This window comes from Peromyscus maniculatus, chromosome 16 (genome assembly GCF_049852395.1).
Source record: "Peromyscus maniculatus bairdii isolate BWxNUB_F1_BW_parent chromosome 16, HU_Pman_BW_mat_3.1, whole genome shotgun sequence".
NCBI classification, from domain to species: domain Eukaryota; kingdom Metazoa; phylum Chordata; class Mammalia; order Rodentia; family Cricetidae; genus Peromyscus; species Peromyscus maniculatus.
Genome location: NC_134867.1, coordinates 54,875,373 through 54,895,938, shown reverse-complemented (window position 1 = coordinate 54,895,938; position 20,566 = coordinate 54,875,373). Strand labels below are relative to the sequence as shown.

The window sequence follows — 20,566 nt, the reverse complement described above, 5'->3', positions numbered from 1 at the left end:
ATACACATATGTTTATATTTAACCTACTGAGTCCCTGGAGAAAATGGACTCTCTTTTATTTTAACAGCTATTGACTGTCTTCATCTAGGGGGCAGGCCTTATGACATCCATGTTGGCATGTCAAATGGTGTCATTTCTGCAAGTCTTGTTCAGGCAGCCACGTTGTTACGATGTCATGGATGCGGCTCCCTCCTATGTAAAAGATACCGTCTCACAGCAGACATCTTGGTTCTCTCATGCTTACAGTCTTTCTGGAATGTTCTCTGAGTCTCATGCATGGGGGTGCGTTGTAGATGTATCACCCTACAGAAATGCAGATATATTCTTATGAACTTAAGTCTGGAGTTGATATTAGGGTTCACTCTTTGCTGTACAGTTTTCTGCATCTGATGATACGTAATGTCATGTATCCTCACAGCAGTCTCACGGAGGTCCACCATATTAGGCGTCCCCTATGCTTCTCTGCCTATTCCTCTCCAAGCATCAGACAACTCCTCATCTTTTGGGGATTGTTTTTAATTTTATTGAGATAGTGTCTCACATCACAGTCCAGGCTTTTGTGAAACTCACCAGGTGGTCCAGCCTGGCCTCAAACTTGTGTAAATCCTCCTGCCTCAGCTTCCCAGAATGCTAGGATTATGGGCTTGTGCCATGGTTCCTGGCCAGTCTTTATTATCTCTTTGGTGTTGTCTTTTTTGATGTCTCATGGTTACAGCTGTAGAGATGTAGCCTTTTCAGATGGACATTTTCCCCATCTGGTATAGGAACTTAGGATTTTCGCATGTCCTTCCATGGTTCGATGGGTCATTGTTTTTTAAGCAATTACTGAACAATATTCCATTGTGTGGATTGAGCTCATTTTATCTGTTCAACTACAATTGACATCAGAGCTGTTTCTAAGTCTTTAAAATGAGAGTTAAGGCTTCAGGTAACACCTGTGTGCAGCTGTGGGTAGTTACAAGTTGCCAGCTCTTTTGGGTAAACACCAAGGTGTGCCATTGCTGAGTTGTAGAATAAGAATGCATTTAACTTTGTAGGAAATGATAGGCTGTTTCCCCGCATCACTGATGTTTTACATTCCTATCAGCAGTGGATTAGAGTTCCCGTTCCTTCATAGGCTCAGTAGTAATTGCTGGTGTCAGGTGTAATGGTTTGGATAAATTTTCCCCAGAAGCTAATGTGCTAGAACTTCAGCTTGTGACCATATTGTGAGGTGCGGGGCCTTTGAGAAGAGGGCGGCTGGTGGGAGGAAACCGCTTACTAGGGGCATAGAGCACCTTAATGGGGCTTTTGGTTAATACCATTTTTACATCTTAAATAAGGAACTCCTTCCTGCACTGATTTTATGTGTATTGATGGTATTTGTACATGTTCTTATTGTTCTGTCTGCCTGTCTGTCTGTCTGTATATGTGTCTGTCTGTGTGTAGGTGCATGTTGTGTTGATGTTGAGTCTTTCTTTTGAAACAGAGCCTTTTCTTGAGCTTGGATTTCTGCTTGGCTAGGCTGCCCCCTGACTAATGATCTTCAGAGATGCCTCCTCTCTTCACCCCATGCTTGTCTTGGACTGCTAAGCCAGCTCTGTATGTGGGTTCTGTCGCTCTAAACTCAGGTCCTCATACTGGCTCACCGGGCACCTTACCAACTGCACCGTCTCCCCAGCCGCTTGCACTGATGTTATGAGGCTGTTGTTTCCTGTTGTAGAAGTGGTTTGAAGTCACTTCTCTGTGCTCTGTCTAGACAAGATGCAATCCTGCCTGGCTTTATCCACGTGTGTAATCCCCTCCCCCCAATATCTTCTACTTGAAACACGATCTTTCTCCCAGATGTTCCCCTAAGTCCTCAGTGACGTCTTTTATTGTCGGTCTGTTTCTTCCATCTATGGACATCCATCTGTTCAATGGTCTGTTGTTTTTCTGCCCTGCCTCAGACTATTCTTTTAGTTTTTATTGAAATCTTAGTATCTAGGAAAATATTTTTACCTTGTTCCTTTTAAAGGGTGTTTGGTATGTCATGTTATTGATCATTTTAATGTCCAGGTATTTTTTATACGTGTCTGCGGTGTGTTCACACACATGCCAGCACACACACACACACACACACACACACACACACACACACACACACACACAAACACACATACTCTTGGGTTTGGATTACATTGTATCCTTAGAATCAACCTGAGAGAAGCATAAATTGTTACTATTTAATTTTTTCAGTTCATAAAAATCATTCTTTTAACCTTTTACCATTTCTTTTTTCTTTTTTAACATCTTATAATAAAATTTTATGATCTCTACTCTTCTCTATAGAAGCCATGAATCTCTTTTGTTAATTTTTACAGGTTGTATTTTAAATGCTACTTTAAGTTCTATTTTTATTTTATTTGTAACTGTTCATCACTGGTCTGTATAAATGGATTCAAACTTTTGGTTTCCCTTGCTCATGACTGAACCCAGAACCTTTCATGTGCTGCCTAGGTGGCCTGCCACTGAACCATACAGTCAACCATGATTATGGAAGTGCATTTATAATGAAGCATACTTGTAAAAATTTTAACTTTTTTCTTTAAATCTCATATATATCGCTCACATATATTTATATCATATTAATTATATTTTGTTATATTATATTTATATTTTATATGAATATGTGTGTATTTATTTATGCTTCTGTAAATGATGGATGGCAGTTTTTTTCTTTTATCTTTAGACAGTCTATGTCTTACTTATTTTTCATGTTTTGGGAAGGCTACACAGCACATGTGGCTATGAATGGTATAATGGTCATTTTTGTGGTGTGGTTGATTTAGGCAATGTTTCTCCATCACCACAAACTTAGAAAGGGGCGTTTTATTTTCTCCTTTTCTTTATGAATGAAGAAAGTGTCCATTCAAATTGAATTCAAAGTGATAGAGTAAATTGCTTCAAGTAGTAGCGTAAGTATGTAAGGTGGGAGTCCCCCAGGGAATGAAGTTCTGTTTGACTCTGGTCCTGAGCTCTGGGGTACCCCCAGCAGTGCTCAGACTGCATAGGACCCCCAGGACCTTTAGAAGAAATGAAAGGCCAAATGCTAGGGGCTAAATGAGGAAAGGTGTTAGTGTGTCTAGTTAGGCAGACTAAGGATGGGGATTGAGGTGTGTAAGGCAGTACAAAACTTGCTACTGTGTGTCAAAGTCACCTGAAATATTTTGGATAAAAACACAACAATTTTATGTCCATAGTTTTTGAGACATTACATGTTGTACCACCCAAACAAGTGAGGTCCTAAACCACATGACTGTACTCTGAACAGACATTCAGTGTTTGGGAGTGAGTGGTGGCACCTGGGACCTGTTGTAATCCAAACCTTAACCTTTGGATGTGAAAATGCCAAGTGACTGTTGGAATTATTCTCCAACATTTGAAAGGGGTATACATCTTCCTGTGTGGGAAAAGGCACAGTGGGAAATAAACACTGGAGACTTGAACATCCATGTCACCTCCTATTTTAGGATTGCGCCTGTGGGGAGATCTACGCTACCACAGCCGGCTTACATTATCTCCACTTCCCCAGTACTAGGCTGACAAGTGTGTACCCCCACAGCTCTCTTTTTTATGTCGTTTCTCAACTTGATCTCAGGTCCTCATGTTGTCAGGCAAGCTCTTTACTCAGCCATTTGTTCAACACCCTGGTTCTCCCCCCCCCCCATTTTTCTTTATTAAGAAAATTTCTACTCACTCTACATACCACCCATAGATCCTACCTCCTCCCTCCTCCCATCTCCAAGCCCTCCCTCCTAAGCTGCCCCACATCCCCACATCCCCCAAATCAAGGTCTCCATGGGGAGTCAGCAGAGCCCAGCACATTGAGCCTAGGCAGGTCCAAGCCCCTTCCCACTGTACCAAGGCTGAGCAAGGCTCCACACCTGGTTCTCCCTTCTAATCACTCATACCTTTATTTGTTTTTTTTTTTTTTTGTGATATATATTTTTTATTTTACAATACCATTCAGTTCTACATATCAGCCATGGGTTCCCCTATTCTCCCCCCTCCCACGCCCTCCCCTTACCCCCAGCCCACCCTCCATTCCCACCTCCTCCAGGACAAGTCCTCCCCCGAGGACTGTGATCAACTTGGTAGACTCAGTCCAGGGAGGTCCAGTCCCTTCCTCCCAGACTAAGCCAAGTGTCCCTGCATAAGTTCCTGGTTTCAAACAGCCAACTCATGGAATGAGCACAGGACTTGGTCCCACTGCCTAGATGCCTCCCAAACTGATCAAGCCAATCAACTGTCTCACCTATTCAGAGGGCCTGATCCAGCTGGGAGCCCCTCAGCCTTTGGTTCATAGTTCATGTGTTTCCATTCATTTGGCTATTTTTTTTCAATAATTGAGTAAAACTGAAATTTATTATATGCCACAGTCGTCCTAGGGACCTCCATGCTATATATATAGCCTCTATGGTTCTATGGGTTGTGGTCTGATTGTTCATTTTATATCTAGAATCCACCAATGAGTGAGTACATACCATAACTGTCTTTCTGGGTTTGGGTTACCTCACTCAGGATGATTTTTTCTAGTTCCATCCATTTGCCTGCAAATTTCATGCTTTCATTGTTTTTCTCTGCTGAGTAGTACTCCATTGTGTATATGTACCACATTTTTTTCATCCATTCTTCCGTTGATGGGCATCTAGGTTGTTTCCAGGTTCTGGCTATTACAAATAGTGCTGCTATGAACATAGCTGAGCATGTATCTTTATGGTATGTATCAGCATTCTTTGGGTATATGCCCAAGAGTGGGATGGCTGGGTCTTGAGGTAGTTCGATTCCTAATTTTCTGAGAAACCGCCATACTGATTTTCACAGTGGTTGTACAAGTTTACATTCCCACCAACAGTGGAGGAGTTTTCCCTTTGCTCCACATCCTCTCCAACATTGGTTGTCATTGGTGTTTTTGATCTTAGCCATTCTAACAGGTATAAGGTGGTATCTCAGAGTCGTTTTGATTTGCATTTCTCTGATGATTAAGGATGTTGAGCATTTCTTTAAATGTCTTTCAGCCATTTGTAGTTCTTGTTTTGTGAATTCTCTGTTTAGCTCTTTAGCCCATTTTTTAATTGGACTGTTCAGTGCTTTGATGTCTAGTTTCTTGAGTTCTTTATATATTGTGGAGATCAATCCTCTGTCAGATGTGGGGTTGGTGAAGATCTTTTCCCAATCTGTTGGCTGTCTTTTTGTCTTATTGACTGTGTCTTTTGCCCTGCAAAAGCTTCTCAGTTTTGAGAGGTCCCATTTATTAATGGTTGTTCTCAGGGTCTGTGCTGTCGGTGTTTTATTTAGGAAATGGTCTCCAGTGCCAATGCGTTCAAGAGTGCTTCCTATCTTCTTTTCTATTAAGTTTAGTGTAACTGGATTTATGTTTAGGTCTTTGATCCACTTGGACTTGAGTTTTGTGCATGGTGACAGATATGGATCTATTTGTAATCTTTTACATATTGACATCCAGTTATGCCAGCACCATTTGTTGAAGATACTTTCTTTGTTCCATTGTATAGTTTTGGCTCCTTTGTCAAAAACCAGGTGTTCATATGTGCATGGATTAATGTCAGGGTCTTCAATTCGATTCCATTGGTCCGTATGTCTGTTTTTATACCAGTACCAAGCTGTTTTTATTACTATAGCTCTATAGTAGAGTTTGAAGTCCGGGATGGTGATGCCTCCAAGGGTTGCTTTATCATATAGGATTCTTTTAGCTATCCTGGGTCTTTTGTTTTTCCATAACATACCTTTATTTGTATCTGCTGCTAACATACACAGGCTGTAGACACAACTCTCCTGATGCAGAATGGAAGTGCTTCTGTTCTCTGTCTAGTTCAGACTGAGTGGTCCTGGATTTCTGGTCAGCTTATGAATTTCCAATCCTTTAAGCAGGAAACCCACTCAAAGCTCTGAGTAGACCTTTTACCTTTGCAGGAAGAGTAGTAAAAAGAGGAATCTGAGTATTCAGCTAGCTACTCTTCCAATATCTGCAGATTGTCTGGCTCAAGAGTCTCCATTGAGCCTTATGCAGATTGAACTGCACCATCCAGACTGTAGTCACAGGATATCATAATACAGGGAATGATAACCTTGGGTATAAAACCCATGTTTGTACCACACCGTGTTTATAGACTATCGTAGTATGGGGAATGATAGCCTTTGGTTTGTAACCCACATTTGTCTCCTTGTGCCTTTGGCCAAGTTCTGTGGTCTTTCATTATGTTGACTTTCTCTGCTTGATGTCATTGCTGATGAGGCTCCCTCACAGGGCTGTGGGAAGATGCCGAGGGAATGTTGGTAGAACCGTTAATGTAGTGCCTGTCATGGAAGAAAGACGGGGTGGTAGCTGCTCCACTTACAGCCGTAGACACTGGAGACTTGACCCTCAGCATTATTTTCTGCTTCTGTGCTTGGTCAGAAGCACTTTGAAGTTCAAATGAATTGTCTAGATTTGTTCTTATTTGAGTACTTGAAGTCTGCCTTAATTCAAGTCTTCCTGTGGTGTAGGATTGTCTAATGACCACATGAAGAATGACTATAACAGCCTTTTCATCTCTTAGGCATCAGGTGCTATATACTAAATATTATTTTCAGGATATTCAGTGTGTACAAATCAGCATTTTCTTGTTTGCCTTGTTGGTGACAGATGTCTTCTGTGGCTTTGTTATTGTTGTTACTCTTGAACATTAGAACGTTGCATGTGAAATGTGCTGATTGCAATACTTTTTTCTCCCTAGTACTTTCCAAATGCGTTACATTTGAGGATCAAAATGATCTCCCTTGGGACATTATTTGGACTTTTCAACTCTCTAAACGGTTTCTTTTTCAGACCCTGGTATGAAATCTGGTGTATGAATTTCTCTCCTGTCTTCTGAAGCCAGCTTTTATGTTCTAAGTAGAAAATAAACAGCCACATTCTAGAAAGCACAAGCAAGACCAAAAATAAGACAGTGGGGGAGGCAGAGTTGAAAATACAGCATTTCAAGAGATAATCTGCATACAGTGTTCTCGACAGGCAAATTCTGGGCCTCCTGGAGCTGTCCTGTCCTGCCAGAAGCAGACAATAGGGTGGCACGTAGGAGGAGGAGGAGGGAGCCACACATTCATTTTGCACAGTCTTGAGAAGGAGAGAACTTCTAAGCACTAGTTAAAACATTGGTATGTCTCCAATCTTGCTATAAAGGACCTCGGTTGTAGTTACTTTATGTTTTTCAGATCTGTTTATTTCATTTTATGTGTATGAGTGTTTTGCATGCATGTATGGGTGTATACCATGTGTGCCCGGTGCCTAGGGGTCAAAAGATTTCCTGGTTCCGGATATCCTGTAACTGAAGTTACAGATGGCTGTGAGTCACCATGTGGGTGCAGGGAATTGAACCTAGGTCCTCTACTAATAGCAACTAGTGCTCTTAACCACTGGGCCAACTCTCCAGCCCCAAGGACCTGGGATTTATGCATAACATCCCTTTCTGAATCTAACTGACTCAAATCTGGAGAAAGTTTACTAGTCTTTGACACATTAGTCTATCTGACATAGAAGGTCACCAACATTTACTTCAAATTCTTTTCTATTCACCCTGTGGCATACTGGTCCTTTCCAGCTCTGATTTCATGCGTACTTCATTTGAGCAAAGCTAGATTGCCTTCCTTTTCTCTTAGATTAGGATATGGCCCGGAGACAGTCAATGCTGCTTGGTGGACAAGTCTCAATTTTCCCGCCATTCAAGTCCCTTTGCCCGCCAATGAATCCAGGCTGGTGAAATTTTACCAATGGGTGGTCCAGCTTTGTTACTGAAAGTATAGTCCATGGACCTAAGAGCTTGCCAAAAATCTATAAAGTTTAGAAGGGCTGGAGAAATAACTGCAAGTCCAAAGACCTGGATTTGATCCCAAGGGCCCATGTGAAAATGCATTTGTGGTGGATGGCTTGTCGTCTCAATGCTGAAGAGGTATCCTGGGATTCCCCAGCCACCCTAGGGGAATGAGTCTCAGATCCCTCCGAGAGACTTTGAATCCCAAACCAAGATGGATGTTGCCTGAGGAATGCCAACCCAGATTGACATCTGGCCTCTATACGCAGGCATGCAAATGTGCATGTGCACCAGTATATACAGGAACACACACCTGTGCATGTGCACACATACACAGACACTCGTGTTCACACACATACACACTTAAGCATACACTTACACACAAGCGCTCATCTACACATGCATGTACACACACACACTCATGCATACACACACACACACACACACACACACACACACACACACACACACAAATTTCAAGTATCAATACCATCTCAGATGGGCTGAAGCAGAGCTTACATTTTCCTAAGTTCCCCAGGAGACTGTTTCCCTGTTCAGATTTGTGAAGAATGATCTAGGAACCCATGAGCCTACACAGAATGGGGCTTTTATTTTTAGTACCCACCACTAATTGGCATTTTGGGGGGAAAATCACTGACTGTTTTTCAGGACTCTCTACTTCCCTCGTCCCTGAGATAATGCTTTCAATCTTGGCAAAGCACTAGTAAGTTGAGAGGCAGAAGACCATAAGGTGCCCATGTGTCAGTGGGAACTGAAGTTCTGCTGCTCCACGTGGGAAGACTATGGTACACACTTGAGAGGAGACACTTCACTGACAAAATTTATTTGTTTTGTCTCGGGAGATAAGGGAGGTGGGAAGAATGCGCTTGGCTTCCATTTCCAATGGGGGAGAGTCGAGGGATCTTTCCTGCCAACCCTTTCCTCTTTATCTCTGCAATCTGGTAAGACAAGAAAGGTAAGCCCGGTGCTTTCTAGAATGAAATTATAATTCAGAAAAGAACTGCATGTTTGCAGAGAGGGATGTTAACATTATTTTACTACATGACTAACCTAGAGGGGCTGGAGAGACGGCGCAGAGCTTCAGAGTACCACTTGTTGCTCTTGCAGAGGACCTGGGCTAGGTTTCCAGCATCCACATGGGGGCTGACAACTGTCTACAACTCCAGATCCCGAGGATCTGATGCCCTCTTTTGACCTCTGCTGGAACCAGGCATGCATGCACATGGTGCATATACATTTATGCAGGCAAAACACTCATACCCATAAAATAAAATAAATATTCAAATACTAATCCAGAGAGGCTTAATTGGCAAAGCCCGAGTTCATATCGCAATCAATCAGGTCACGGTACATCGGTACCTGGAGGGTGACCCAGCAGCATAGAGCAGATATACTGATTCAGAAGGACTCATCTCTCCTCTACTGTGGTCAGGGGCAAGTTGTATTGCCATGCCTGTGTAGCTTTGGGTCCCCCTTTATCCCGTGTTTCCATTTACCACCTGCTTCTTTTATTACTGGGTGTTCATTTCATGGTCCGGCAACAATGACCAAAGAAAGCACTGGCCTCTAACAGCGGTAAAAACAGTACAAATCCCCTGTCTGGGCTGTGGACTAGATTGAGTCACAGATGTGTCCCCTGGGTGTCTGGTAACACACCGTACATCTCTTAGATTAGGACATGCTGGGAAGCCAATGATGTATTTTCTTTACTCCTAATGGTACTGTCTGCCCTTTCATTTCCTGTAAGTTTGTGAATCATTTCAGAATTGTATTATTAGAGGTCTGACATTAGCCTCTCAGGTTCTGGTTTCTGCTGAGGAAGAAGAACCAGATTGCTGATTTGTTTTTATTTTTCCAGATGGTCTTTAACTGGACACACCCACTCCTTACCATAACAACGCCAAGTTTAAACTAGGGAAAGATATGTGTGTATGGGGTGGGGAGGGGTGGATATAGCTTCTGATATTTAAATTTTTTTTTTTTGCATTTTACATACCAACCACAGTTCCCCCTCCCTCTCCTCTTCCTGCTCCCCCTTCCCCACCCCTCCATTCACTCCTCATTCCGATAAGGCCTCCTATTGGGTGTCAGCAAAGTCTGGCATACGAAGTTGAGGCAAGACCAAGTCCCTCCCTGCTGCCTCAAGGCTGAGCAAGGTATCCCACCATAGGCAATGGGTATCCAAAAGGCCAGTTCATGCACCAAGGATAAATTCTAGTCCTACTGCCAGGGTCCCCACAGACAGACCAAGCTACATAACTGTCACCCACATTCAGAAAGCCTAGTTCAATCCCATACAGGCTCCCCAACTGTCAGTCCAGAGTCTGTGAGCTCCCACTAGCTCGGGTCAGCTGTCTCTGTAGGTTTCCCCATCATGATCTTGACCCCCCCCCCCCTTTGCTAATATAATCCCTCTTCCCTCTCTTTGACTGGACTCCATAAACATTATATATTTTATGTAAGTATGTTAAAAGATAATAAAAATTATCCAAAAAATCCTATTTTTTTTTTTATTTGAAGAACACACTCTGTGCCTCATTATCCCAAACCTCTAAGGTTATTTTTATCTTAACTGCTTTAATATCTGTTGAGCCAGATGAATTATCTTACTACAATTTTGCCCTGGCATAATTATCCACGTAATGTATTCATGAAAAGCAAATTGTGCTTTTATCTCTGTCTTTAGTAGCTAGTGCTTGGTGAGTACAAAGAAATTCAATGAAACAATTTTTATTTAGCTTTTTCACACATTTGCTTGTTTATTAAAGTGTGTTCTGCAAATGTTATTCATGAAATAAATACAGTTAGGAGTTTTTAGATAGAGTACTACCTGACTGGCTATGAAAAAGAGGGCATACCAGGTTATGTGTCCTTTTGTCTGTGACAAGTTCTCAATCCTAATGCTTCTTTAGGAGTTATATGTCTTTGCCTTTGTTTCTGTGAAATAAGATCTTTCATATAGCCCAGGCTGACCTTGAATTTGAGAGTCTCCTGTCTCTACCTCCCAACTGCTAGGATCATAGTGTCTGGCTCCATTTTTTTTAAAGACTTTTATAATCTCTAGATTATCTCTAGGGCTTAAGGGTTTTTCTGTGAACACATCACCTCCTATCATGATACCTTATAAGAGCCTCCTTTAGTCTTTACCACTATAGTGACATGCTTCACATAGCCTCAGATTTATAGTTCAGTGGTTTGTAGTTTCCTCACAGAGCTGTGCAGCTATCACCACAGCCTGGTTAGAGAACATTCAACTCCATAAAAAGAAAGCCCTGCACATCACAGGCACTCCTCATTCCTGTCTGTGTCTTGGGCTCCCAGGTGCCTTTCTGTCTCTGTGAGTTTGCTTGATCTGGATATTTCACACGGTAGACTCTGTGGTCTTTTGTGACTTTTTTTTTTTTTAATGATGATTCCAAGTTTAATCCATGGTGTGATGTGGTGGGTGATTTAGCACTCCATTTCTTTAAGTTGCTGGATAGTCCTCTCGTGTGTGCACACCACATTCCCTTTTTCCACTCAGCCATTGATAAAAATTTACTTATGTCCTTCTCCCTTTTGCTTCTGAATAATGCTGTTATAAGTAGCTATGTACAACGGATGTGGGGACGTGTGTTTATTTCCCTTTAATATAGAGGTGGAATTGCAGGGTCCTATTGGCATTATACCATCTTGAGGACCATCAACCTACTTTCTACTGTAATGACTTGCTTTTCATTCCCACTAGTGGTAAATGAAAGCTTCCATCTCTCCACATCCTTGGACACTCTTAACTACTGTCTGTCTTCTTTATATTAGCCATCCCAATAATTCCACACAGCATCCCTCTGTGGTTTTAATTTTCATTTTCCTAGTGATCATCCATGGGGATTTCTTTTATTGAGTTTATTGACAAAAGTTGGCTTTTGATGGTTGCACAGTACCCAAGCTAAAAAGTCTTTAGTCATATTTTTTTTACATGTTTTCCTCCCTTTTTTGATAGGAGACCATTGGATTAGGAGACAAGAAGTTGGTCTGGGTCAGGAGTGGTGGTGGATGTCTTTAATCTCAGTACTCAGGGAGTAGAGATAGGCTGATCTCTGTGTGTTCTGGGACAGTCTGGTCTACATCACCAGTTCCAGCTTGCTGAGGCTACATAGTGAGATATAATCTCAAACAAAAGAAAAAAAATATTCTGGCTAACACTTTAAGCCAGTTGTTAGGAAGATGTTGTTCTCCGTGTCAGGCAAGTACTGAGGACAACTCATAGTAACTGCCTGAGGTAAAGGGACAAAGGCTCCTTTTGAAGGGCTTCTAATCTACAGAAGAATAAACTGTGATGTGATCAGAGTTCCTGGGCTCTGGTATTCCTCCGTTAGCCTGTGTGTCTGCCTCAGAGCCCATTTTGCTCAGCCCCACTCCATGATCATACCGTTCAGTAGGGCTCTCTCTGAATCTTTCCCTCAGCACAGGAGGGGAGATACACACACTGAGGGGTTTGTTGGGTAAGGAATCTCTTTGTGCATATTCCCCAAGATTGTTCTTTAGGAAACAAAGAACAATGAATTGAAATTGTCTATGAGAAATAAAAGCCACGCAGAGAGTCAATATTTCCTTCAGGAGCTGATGCTGTCATTTAAGGTCCCCATGGCGACCAACGATTGAAAGTCATACTCAGCATTGCCTCACAAGGGGAACACACTGGTTTCTCAGGTTGAGAGGGCTCCAAGAGGGCACTGGCTCCACTCTAATTCTTGGGAGGATTCCTGGAAACTTCTGGCCCACTTACTACTATATTTACTCTTTTTTTTTAATGTAGAAAGCATCTCTGACACCCCCAAACAAATATTCTAGAACTGAGTCTTCCTGGTCCCCACTGGCCTACCTGTGTCTATCTCTTAGTAGTCTGCCCAGGCTCACTGCTCTCTAGACTGGTGGGCTGAGGCCAGATAGGTGGAGTTCAAAGGGGCAGATAGTGTGGAACAGAGTGAGAAACGATAACTGTCTTCTACAACCAGCCAACGGGCAGGCTTCTTCCTCAGAAAACACCGGGAAGCACCAGGGCAGTAGGTGTTCAGACTTGGTGGTAAACATTAGCTTGCAGGGCTTGTCTGTAAGGTGATATATCTGCTTCTTCAGTAACAGAAAGGAATTTTGCACCCAGACAAATTCTCTCTGAGCCTCTCAGTACCTAACTTTGAGGATATTTGGATGTGATACTGACCAGAATGGATGTGGAACTGATTTAAGACTTTAGGAGATGTTAGAATGAGATGCATGGGATTTGTGCTTGAGAAGGATATGGATTTTAAAGGCCTAGAAGTGGATTAAATTGTGTCAGTATTACAAACATTTGTAACATTGAAGTCCTATACTGTACCCCCAAAGTCTCCAAGCAATAAGTCAGTGTGTGGTCTTATTAGAATAGGTTACAATTACAGGTCTTTAAATGGCTCCTGGTCTCCTGAGTAGCAAAGTCGCATGGTATGAATGTCCAGACAGCAGAACATCATGGCTTTACGCTTCTGGAGACCAGAAGTTTGAGATGAAGGTGTGAACAGGAATGCTTGAGGACCGCTCTGTCTGATGTGTGCTCTTTGGTTTTTAACTGGCTTTGTGGATACTGTTCTTTTTAAACAGAAGAAATAAAAGTATCTGAGGATGATGAGATGGAGAAACTCTACAAATCATTGGAGCAAGCTAGTCTGTCTCCTCTCGGGGACCGGCGACCTTCAACCAAGAAGGAGCTGAGAAAGTCTTTTGTGAAGCGGTGCAAGAACCCATCCATAAATGAGAAGCTTCACAAGATCAGAACCCTGAACAGCACGTTAAAGGTAAGGCAGTCTCTGACTGTGCAACCTGGGAGGCCAGAGGGGAGGCAGTCTCAGACTGGGCTACTTGGGAGGTGGGAGGGGAGGATGTCTCAGACTGGGCTACCTGGAAGGCTGGAGGGGAGGCTGTCTCAGACTGGGCTACCTGGGAGGCCAGAGGGGAGGCAGTCTCAGACTGGGCTACCTGGGAGGCGGGAGGGGAGGATGTCTCAGTCTGGAATACCTGGAGGTGGGAGGGGAGGCTGTCTCAGTCTGGGATACCTGGGAGGCGGGAGGGGAGGCAGTCTCAGTCTGGGATACCTGGAGGTGGGAGGGGAGGAAGTTTCAGACTGGGCTACCTGGGAGGCCAGAGGGAAGGCTGTCTCAGACTGTGCTACCTGGGAGGCTGGAGGGGAGGCAGTCTCAGTCTGGAATACCTGGGAGGCCAGAGGGGAGGCAGTCTCAGACTGGGCTACCTGGGAGGCGGGAGGGGAGGATGTCTCAGACTGGGCTACCTGGGAGGCCGGAGGGGAGGCTGTCTCAATCTGGGATACCTGGAGACAGGAGGGGAGGAAGTTTCAGACTGGGATACCTGGAGGTGGGAGGGGAGGATGTCTCAGTCTGGAATACCTGGGAGGCCAGAGGGGAGGCAGTCTCAGACTGTGCTACCTGGGAGACAGGAGGGGAGGATGTCTCAGTCTGGGATACCTGGAGGTGGGAGCCAGGGCAGGCAAAGAAAGGCTGACTGCAGAGAGACTCATGGCCATCTCAGAACACTTGTGTGGGAGGAGGAAAGAGCAGAGAAAGTAACCTCCTCACAGTGGGACGGCTGTGACCTTTTAAAAGCGCCGGATCCCTCACACCGCAGCATCCGTACATAGCAGGCTTCAATCTTACATTCAGTCTGATTCAGCGTTTGAATCCCCAAATCCCAGAGAGCAAAGAAGGACTGTGTGTAATTTGGTTTTTGTAATTTTGTGTCCAGCACAGCACTCGGCTCTAAAACTTTCTATTGTTTGAGAATTTCATACACTCATATATTTCCATCAAAACCCACCCCTTTCCCTCCCCCATCCCTCTCCCACTACCACTTTCCCACTCAGCCATGTGTGCTTTCTGTCTCTGTTTTAAAGCCCACCAAGTGTACTTAGTGCTGCTGGTATGTGCATAGGCTAGGACCTTCAACCAGAGCATGGGTAGCCACTCAGGGGCCGTATCCCCGAAGTCAACTTACTCTCCCTCCCCGCTCAGCCCTCAATTGCCTAAATCTTTTCAGCTAGGGGTGAAACGTATGAGCTCCTTCTGGGTCCATGATGGGGTTTGGGATGAGCTTGATCTTGTTTGGGTCTTATGCATAGAGTCCGATTGCTGTTAGTTTATGTGTTCATGTCCAGGAAGTACTATTCCTCTGCAGCCATCTGCCATCACTGTCTCTTCAGCAAAAATAAACAGTAATAGAAATAAGGGTTTCACCTGACTCATTCAGGGCACCATCGATGTGTTTTACTAGATCAGGAGAATATTCTCTCTCTCTCTCTCTCTCTCTCTCTCTCTCTCTCTCTCTCTCTCTCTCTCTCTCTCTCTCTCTCTCAAACACGGTTTCTCTGTGTAGCCCTAGCCATCCTGGAACTCGTTCTGTAGACCAGGCTGGCCTTGAACTCAGAGGTTTGCCTGCCTCTGCCTCCTGAGTGCTGGGATTAAAGGCGTGCACCACCACTACCTGGCCAGGAGATTATTTTCTAATTGTCAACTCTAGGCATTTCAGCTGAGAAGTGTGGTGAGAGCCAGGCAGCAGAAGGCATACATTCTGTGGCAATAAACCAGCAGATGTTGTCACATGGGAATAGGGGACATACTGAAGCTGTTTCCACAGCTTCCCCGAATGAAGGATTCCTCACAACAGGAGCATCTCATTTTAGCATTGAGACTGTAATACCAGCAGGCGGAGGGCAGGGTGCTCTGTAGTCATCTTAAATTAGCAGAAGATTCATGCTTCTGAAAAGCCTCTCTGGAGCCCGCAGTTCAATTCTGAAGTACACATGTCCTTTCATGTTAAAAATTTTGAGTCCCTTTCCAGGAAGAAATGTCACCAGCCATGAAGACAATAATGAGATAGCTGAGAGTGTTCTGGGTAGTCAGACATCCAAGCTAGTCAAGAGAAAAACCAGGCATCGCAAAAATCTGCAGAAACGAGGCTGGAAAGGGCAAGGAAAGGAACAGTTCAGTTTTACAAAGAAACTCCAAGTTCAGAGAAATTCTCTAATAGTTAATGATGAAAAGATACCACTAGCACTCATTTCGTGGTGTGTGCAGAGCTGATTAACGTGTTGGGTTAGTCAGTGTAATATGCCAGAGAATGTTGAGATTTTTACCATCTTGTAGGATGAATGACTTTATTATTGGAGAACTGTTTCCTGAATGTTACTGTGTACTAGGCACCATCCTAGGTCACTGTAACCGTAGAGTGGGATGCTCAGGACAATGGAGACAGGAAAACAGATGGCTGAAATGCAGCACAATAAGTACCGTAGTGGATGCAAGCTTTGAGGGCTTTAATAGTCCAGAGGATGGAAGTGACCCAATCTAGGGTCACTATGTTTAGCTGATGGCTAGCTCATGAGTAAGAGGTTAGAATATGGGGAAGATGAAGGAAAGATCCTCATGGAGGTAGAACATCTATTGGGGATGATCTTTTTGGGTTTAGGTTGGGAGCAGCAGGAAGTAGAAGTCAATGGGGTTATGGGTAGCTCAGGACATGATAGAGGAAGACTGTGACTCTAGAATCCATAGAGCAACAGATTGGAGATTCTAGACCTTGACAGTACCCTGTGTGCTCTGACAAAAAGGATCAAAAACATTTACCAGCCTCTCTAGTTTCCTATGAATTGTTGCTCTGCATAGTTAGGCCATGTAATGGATGACTTCAGTGACTTCTTTTCTCCCAGTAGGGTAGGTCTCATGGTTAGCTCGAAGCTTGAGAGCTTCAAGTAAGAATTATTTATTCTGCCAGAATTTCTGTGGCTCTATAGTCTGGGCATGGATTAGACATGGGATTCTTCCATTAGCTCCTGTGTGAGTGTGTGATCAAGGTGTCCTCCAGGCTCTTCATTTCTCCACTGGGGGATGTCTGCTTTCTCAGTTCCCATGTTAGAATTGGCATCATTCAGTTCCTTGCAGCTTATGGCTCTGAGCATGTCTGCTGCTGTCTGTCTGCTGAGTGGAGACTGACCTCAGGTTCTTGTCAAGTAGACTATGCAGGGCAGCTCGCAGCTGAGAAGCTGACTTATCACAGCAAGGAAGAAGACAGTGATAGCAAGTGAGCAAAGCAAGTGAAAACCCAGTCGCCATAGCTAAACCACCCTACTTCTGTGATGTTCTGTTGGACAGAAGCAGGCTATCAGGTCAGCCAATAATCTGGAAGAAGATTCCACAGACAGATGAATCTCAGGAAGCAGGGAATGGTAGGGGGTCATCTCACACCCAATCTAAGTGGTCTCTGCTGTGTAGAAAACATTCCTTTCCAGGGATCACTTAGGCCTCAGAGAAGCACAGTGTTGGAGGCCTGTGAACTGTAGCTCATGTTCTGTTGCCCAGTGAGCCTCAAGAGGCAGCAAGTCCCTGTCATGTGTAAATTGGCCATGTTGAAAATAACAGGAAGGGCTAGGTATATAGCTCTATGGTAGAGTGTTTGTATAACACACACAGAACTTTGAGTTCCACCCCCTAGTGCTGCTAAACAAACAAAAATGACAACAACAACAACAACAACAAAATACCACAACTCCCTATAACAATAAACCAAAATAAGCCATAACTTACTGATCAGATCAGTGTGTGTACATTTAATCATGAGCAAAGCTATCATAGTTATTTCTTAGCTTTTGGGAAGGGACACAGTTGGAGCTTATGAGGTGAGCCCTGGGCAAGGATCTTTTCTTGATGTTGGAGTTGGTTATGGAGGTGTGTTCATTTTGAGATAATTTCTCAAGCACAGACCTTCCCGTTGGTGCAATTTTCTTTACATATGCTGCACTGTGGTGAAACGTTTATTTGGAAATACTTGAAATCTGAGTGTGGACACCTAAAGGCATCAGGTACTAAAATGACCTCAGGTTTACACCTGTTGTCTTTGACATGACAATTAGCTGTTTAAGTAGAACTAATGGTATTTTTAGATGGACAAGGATGCAGTTTAGGGGAGATGGGAATCTGGGATCATAAGGTTGCAGGGGTATGGAAGCAGAGCTTGCAGGAGACTACCAAGAGTGTGAATACGCAGAGAACATAGGCACAGACAAAGACTGGCATTCTTGAACACTCCAGTGTCAAGAGTTTGGGTAATGAGGAACCAGTAAAGTGACTATCAAGGGACAAGGAAAGTCAAGAGAGTGTCTTATAGAAGCAACCAGGTAGACATGTTCAAGGTGGGCAGTGGCCAGCAGCTTTAGGTATGTTGATGAATGTGAAGATGGGGAATTAACCATTGGATGAGCCAACATAGAGGTTGCTGATGAGCATCCCTGGTTTGGTAGAGTGGTGGGGATGAAAGCCTGCCAGACCAGAAGTAAGACTATGAAGGAGTGGTCACTGGGGACAAGGAGGACAGAGGAGCCTGAGCCGGATAGAGGTGGGGTCTGAGGGAACTTTCAAGGTAGAAGAAATAACATGGCACACTAGTGTCAGTGAGGATGCTCCAGTGGAGATGGGAGACTTGAGTGCCCTGAGCATGAGAGCAGAAGCCATGGTGCCCAAGTGGAGAGGGTAGCCTGTGCTCAGAGCACAGACCTTTTATCTACACAAAGGAGAAGGAAGGCAGTATGTATTCTTGCTGGTGTGGGTAGTGGACATGAGATGCTTGGAAGTAATTTTCTGGTTGTTTTCATTTCTTCCAAAAATACAGAACCAAGCTACTGGCAATGAGTGATGAGGAGGTTTGAAATATAATGAGAAGGGCTTTCTTTTTTTTTCTGATATTTGTGGAGAGAGAGAGAGAGAGAGAGAGAGAGAGAGAGAGAGAGAGAGAGAGAGAGAGAGGAGAGAGAGAGAGAGAGAGAGAAGAGAGAGAGAAGAGAGGACATGGTTGTGTGTCTGAGTGTGGGCATGTGTGTATGATGGTGCCTATGTAGAGGTCAGAGAACCTGTTTTAGACAGGTCTCCTGCAGGCTTCTGGGGATGCTCCTGCCTCTGCTTCCCACCTTACTGTTAGGAGCACCAGTGTTATGGTTACATTCTCCCATGTCTGGCTCTATGCCGGTCTCAGGGTCCAAGCTCAGATCTTTATGCTTCTGTGCCTGGCATCTCTTTACATGTCGAACCTTCTTCCAGCCTGATAGAGTTTTAAATAGTCATTTGGAGAGGTGGAGAGATAAAAGAAGGTGGAGTGTGATTACTCATGTACTCACTGATGACTCTTTCCTTCCTGTTTTCTTCTTGGCCAGTGCAAAGAACACGATCTGGCCATGATCAACCAACTGCTGGATGATCCAAAGCTGACTGCCAGTAAGTACAGAGAGTGGAAGGTCATGAACACCCTGCTGATCCAGGACATCTATCATCAGCAGCAAGAACCTCAGGACCCTGAAGTCACCCCCCAGGAACTCAAGAACCCTGGCTCTTCTGACTGTGTTGAAAATTCTCTTTGAGCAGAAGCCAGGATTGCCTCCTTCCTTGTTACTGTGACATTCTACAAGACGCTGCCAGGGCATACATTTTGCTTACAAGGAAACCCCAAACTCAGTTCCTAAGGCATCATGCCTCCTTCATAAGGATGCAACCAAGGTGAAGCCAGTTCAGATGCAGTGGGAGTCCTGGCTTCCATGTGTTGCATTCATCAATATTGAAGTTATGGAGTTCATCTGAGCAGGCATATTTTCTGTGCTCCTGTTGCGAGCTGGTAAGCGTGCTAGGCTCTAGGTGAGATGTAAAAGGGGTAACCTCCTCCTTTGCTTTCAAGAGAATTACAACCTACCATAGACAAAAGGTCCAATTTTACTAGGGATAATAATTCATAGGAATGTTCCATTTTTCAAAAGAAACATGTAGAATCCCCTTTGGTGGGCAGTAGAGTTCTGCAAAACATTTCAAGTGGAGGATTTCTTCCGCAGTAGCTACTGGAACTAGACATGGGTTAGTATTTGTGGAATACAAGGCTCTTCTTACCTTTGGTATAGAGAGCAGTGCCTTTTTGACGTGTTGAGTGCTTATTTGGCTTGGTGAGATGGAGAGTCGGGGAGCCCAGGGAGGAGGCATGCGTTCCATTCCACTCAGAGGACAACTTCATATGTTCATGATCTGCCTAGGGTGGGGGATCTGATTAAGGTGGCCCTTCCTCACAATGTCAAGGAGACAGATGGTCACGCGACAGTTGGGGTTCTTTGTCCTCCACCCCCAGCTTCTCTGAACAGTGGTAGGAGATAGTAATACCCATTGCAAGGAATGTCAGACTGTGTTCATCCCTGGCTGTGGTGCCTAAGCCCAGTATGAATTTATGTCCAGTTTTCCTGGGATCCAAATTCTCAAGGTTATTATTTCTGAATTGTTCTGAACTTGGAAAAGAACCTAGACCAACAAAACAACAAAACAGCTAAACAGGATTGTTTTATTTTTGTATGTTTATGTGTCATATAGTGTGAGATGTGAATAGCTGTCTATGTTTCTTATTTAAATATATTTATAGAAGTGCAAATTATAGTGTTTTAAAAGAGTGTACTATTATGTGTTGTTCAATATATATATATTCTAGAGGTCTATCATTTTTGCTTGAGAAAAATAGGTATACTAGTGACTTACTGAAGATGTGTTGCACTATGATAGATGAGGAATGCTCAGGAAATCTCATGAGAAAACTAAGGGAGCATGTATCGATAATTATCCATTTTCTGAATGCCTTCTTTCTATTATTGCACCTCCACCTCCAGCTCCAGAGCT

General features: G+C 43.8%; 1 protein-coding gene across 7 annotated transcripts in view; it reads left to right on the top strand.

Moving 5' to 3' along the window:
* Ipcef1 (interaction protein for cytohesin exchange factors 1) overlaps positions 1 to 20,347 on the top strand; it is a 159,780-nt gene extending 139,433 nt beyond the window's left edge. For all 7 annotated transcript variants that reach the window (XM_076552840.1, XM_015996781.3, XM_076552842.1 and 4 more), the window contains 2 exons: positions 13,470 to 13,663; positions 19,078 to 20,347. In XM_076552840.1, coding sequence (XP_076408955.1) covers positions 13,470 to 13,663; positions 19,078 to 19,281 — 398 coding nt within the window. In that variant the 3' untranslated portion in view covers positions 19,282 to 20,347. The remainder of the gene's footprint in view (positions 1 to 13,469; positions 13,664 to 19,077) is intronic.
* The last annotated feature ends 219 nt before the right edge of the window (positions 20,348 to 20,566 follow it).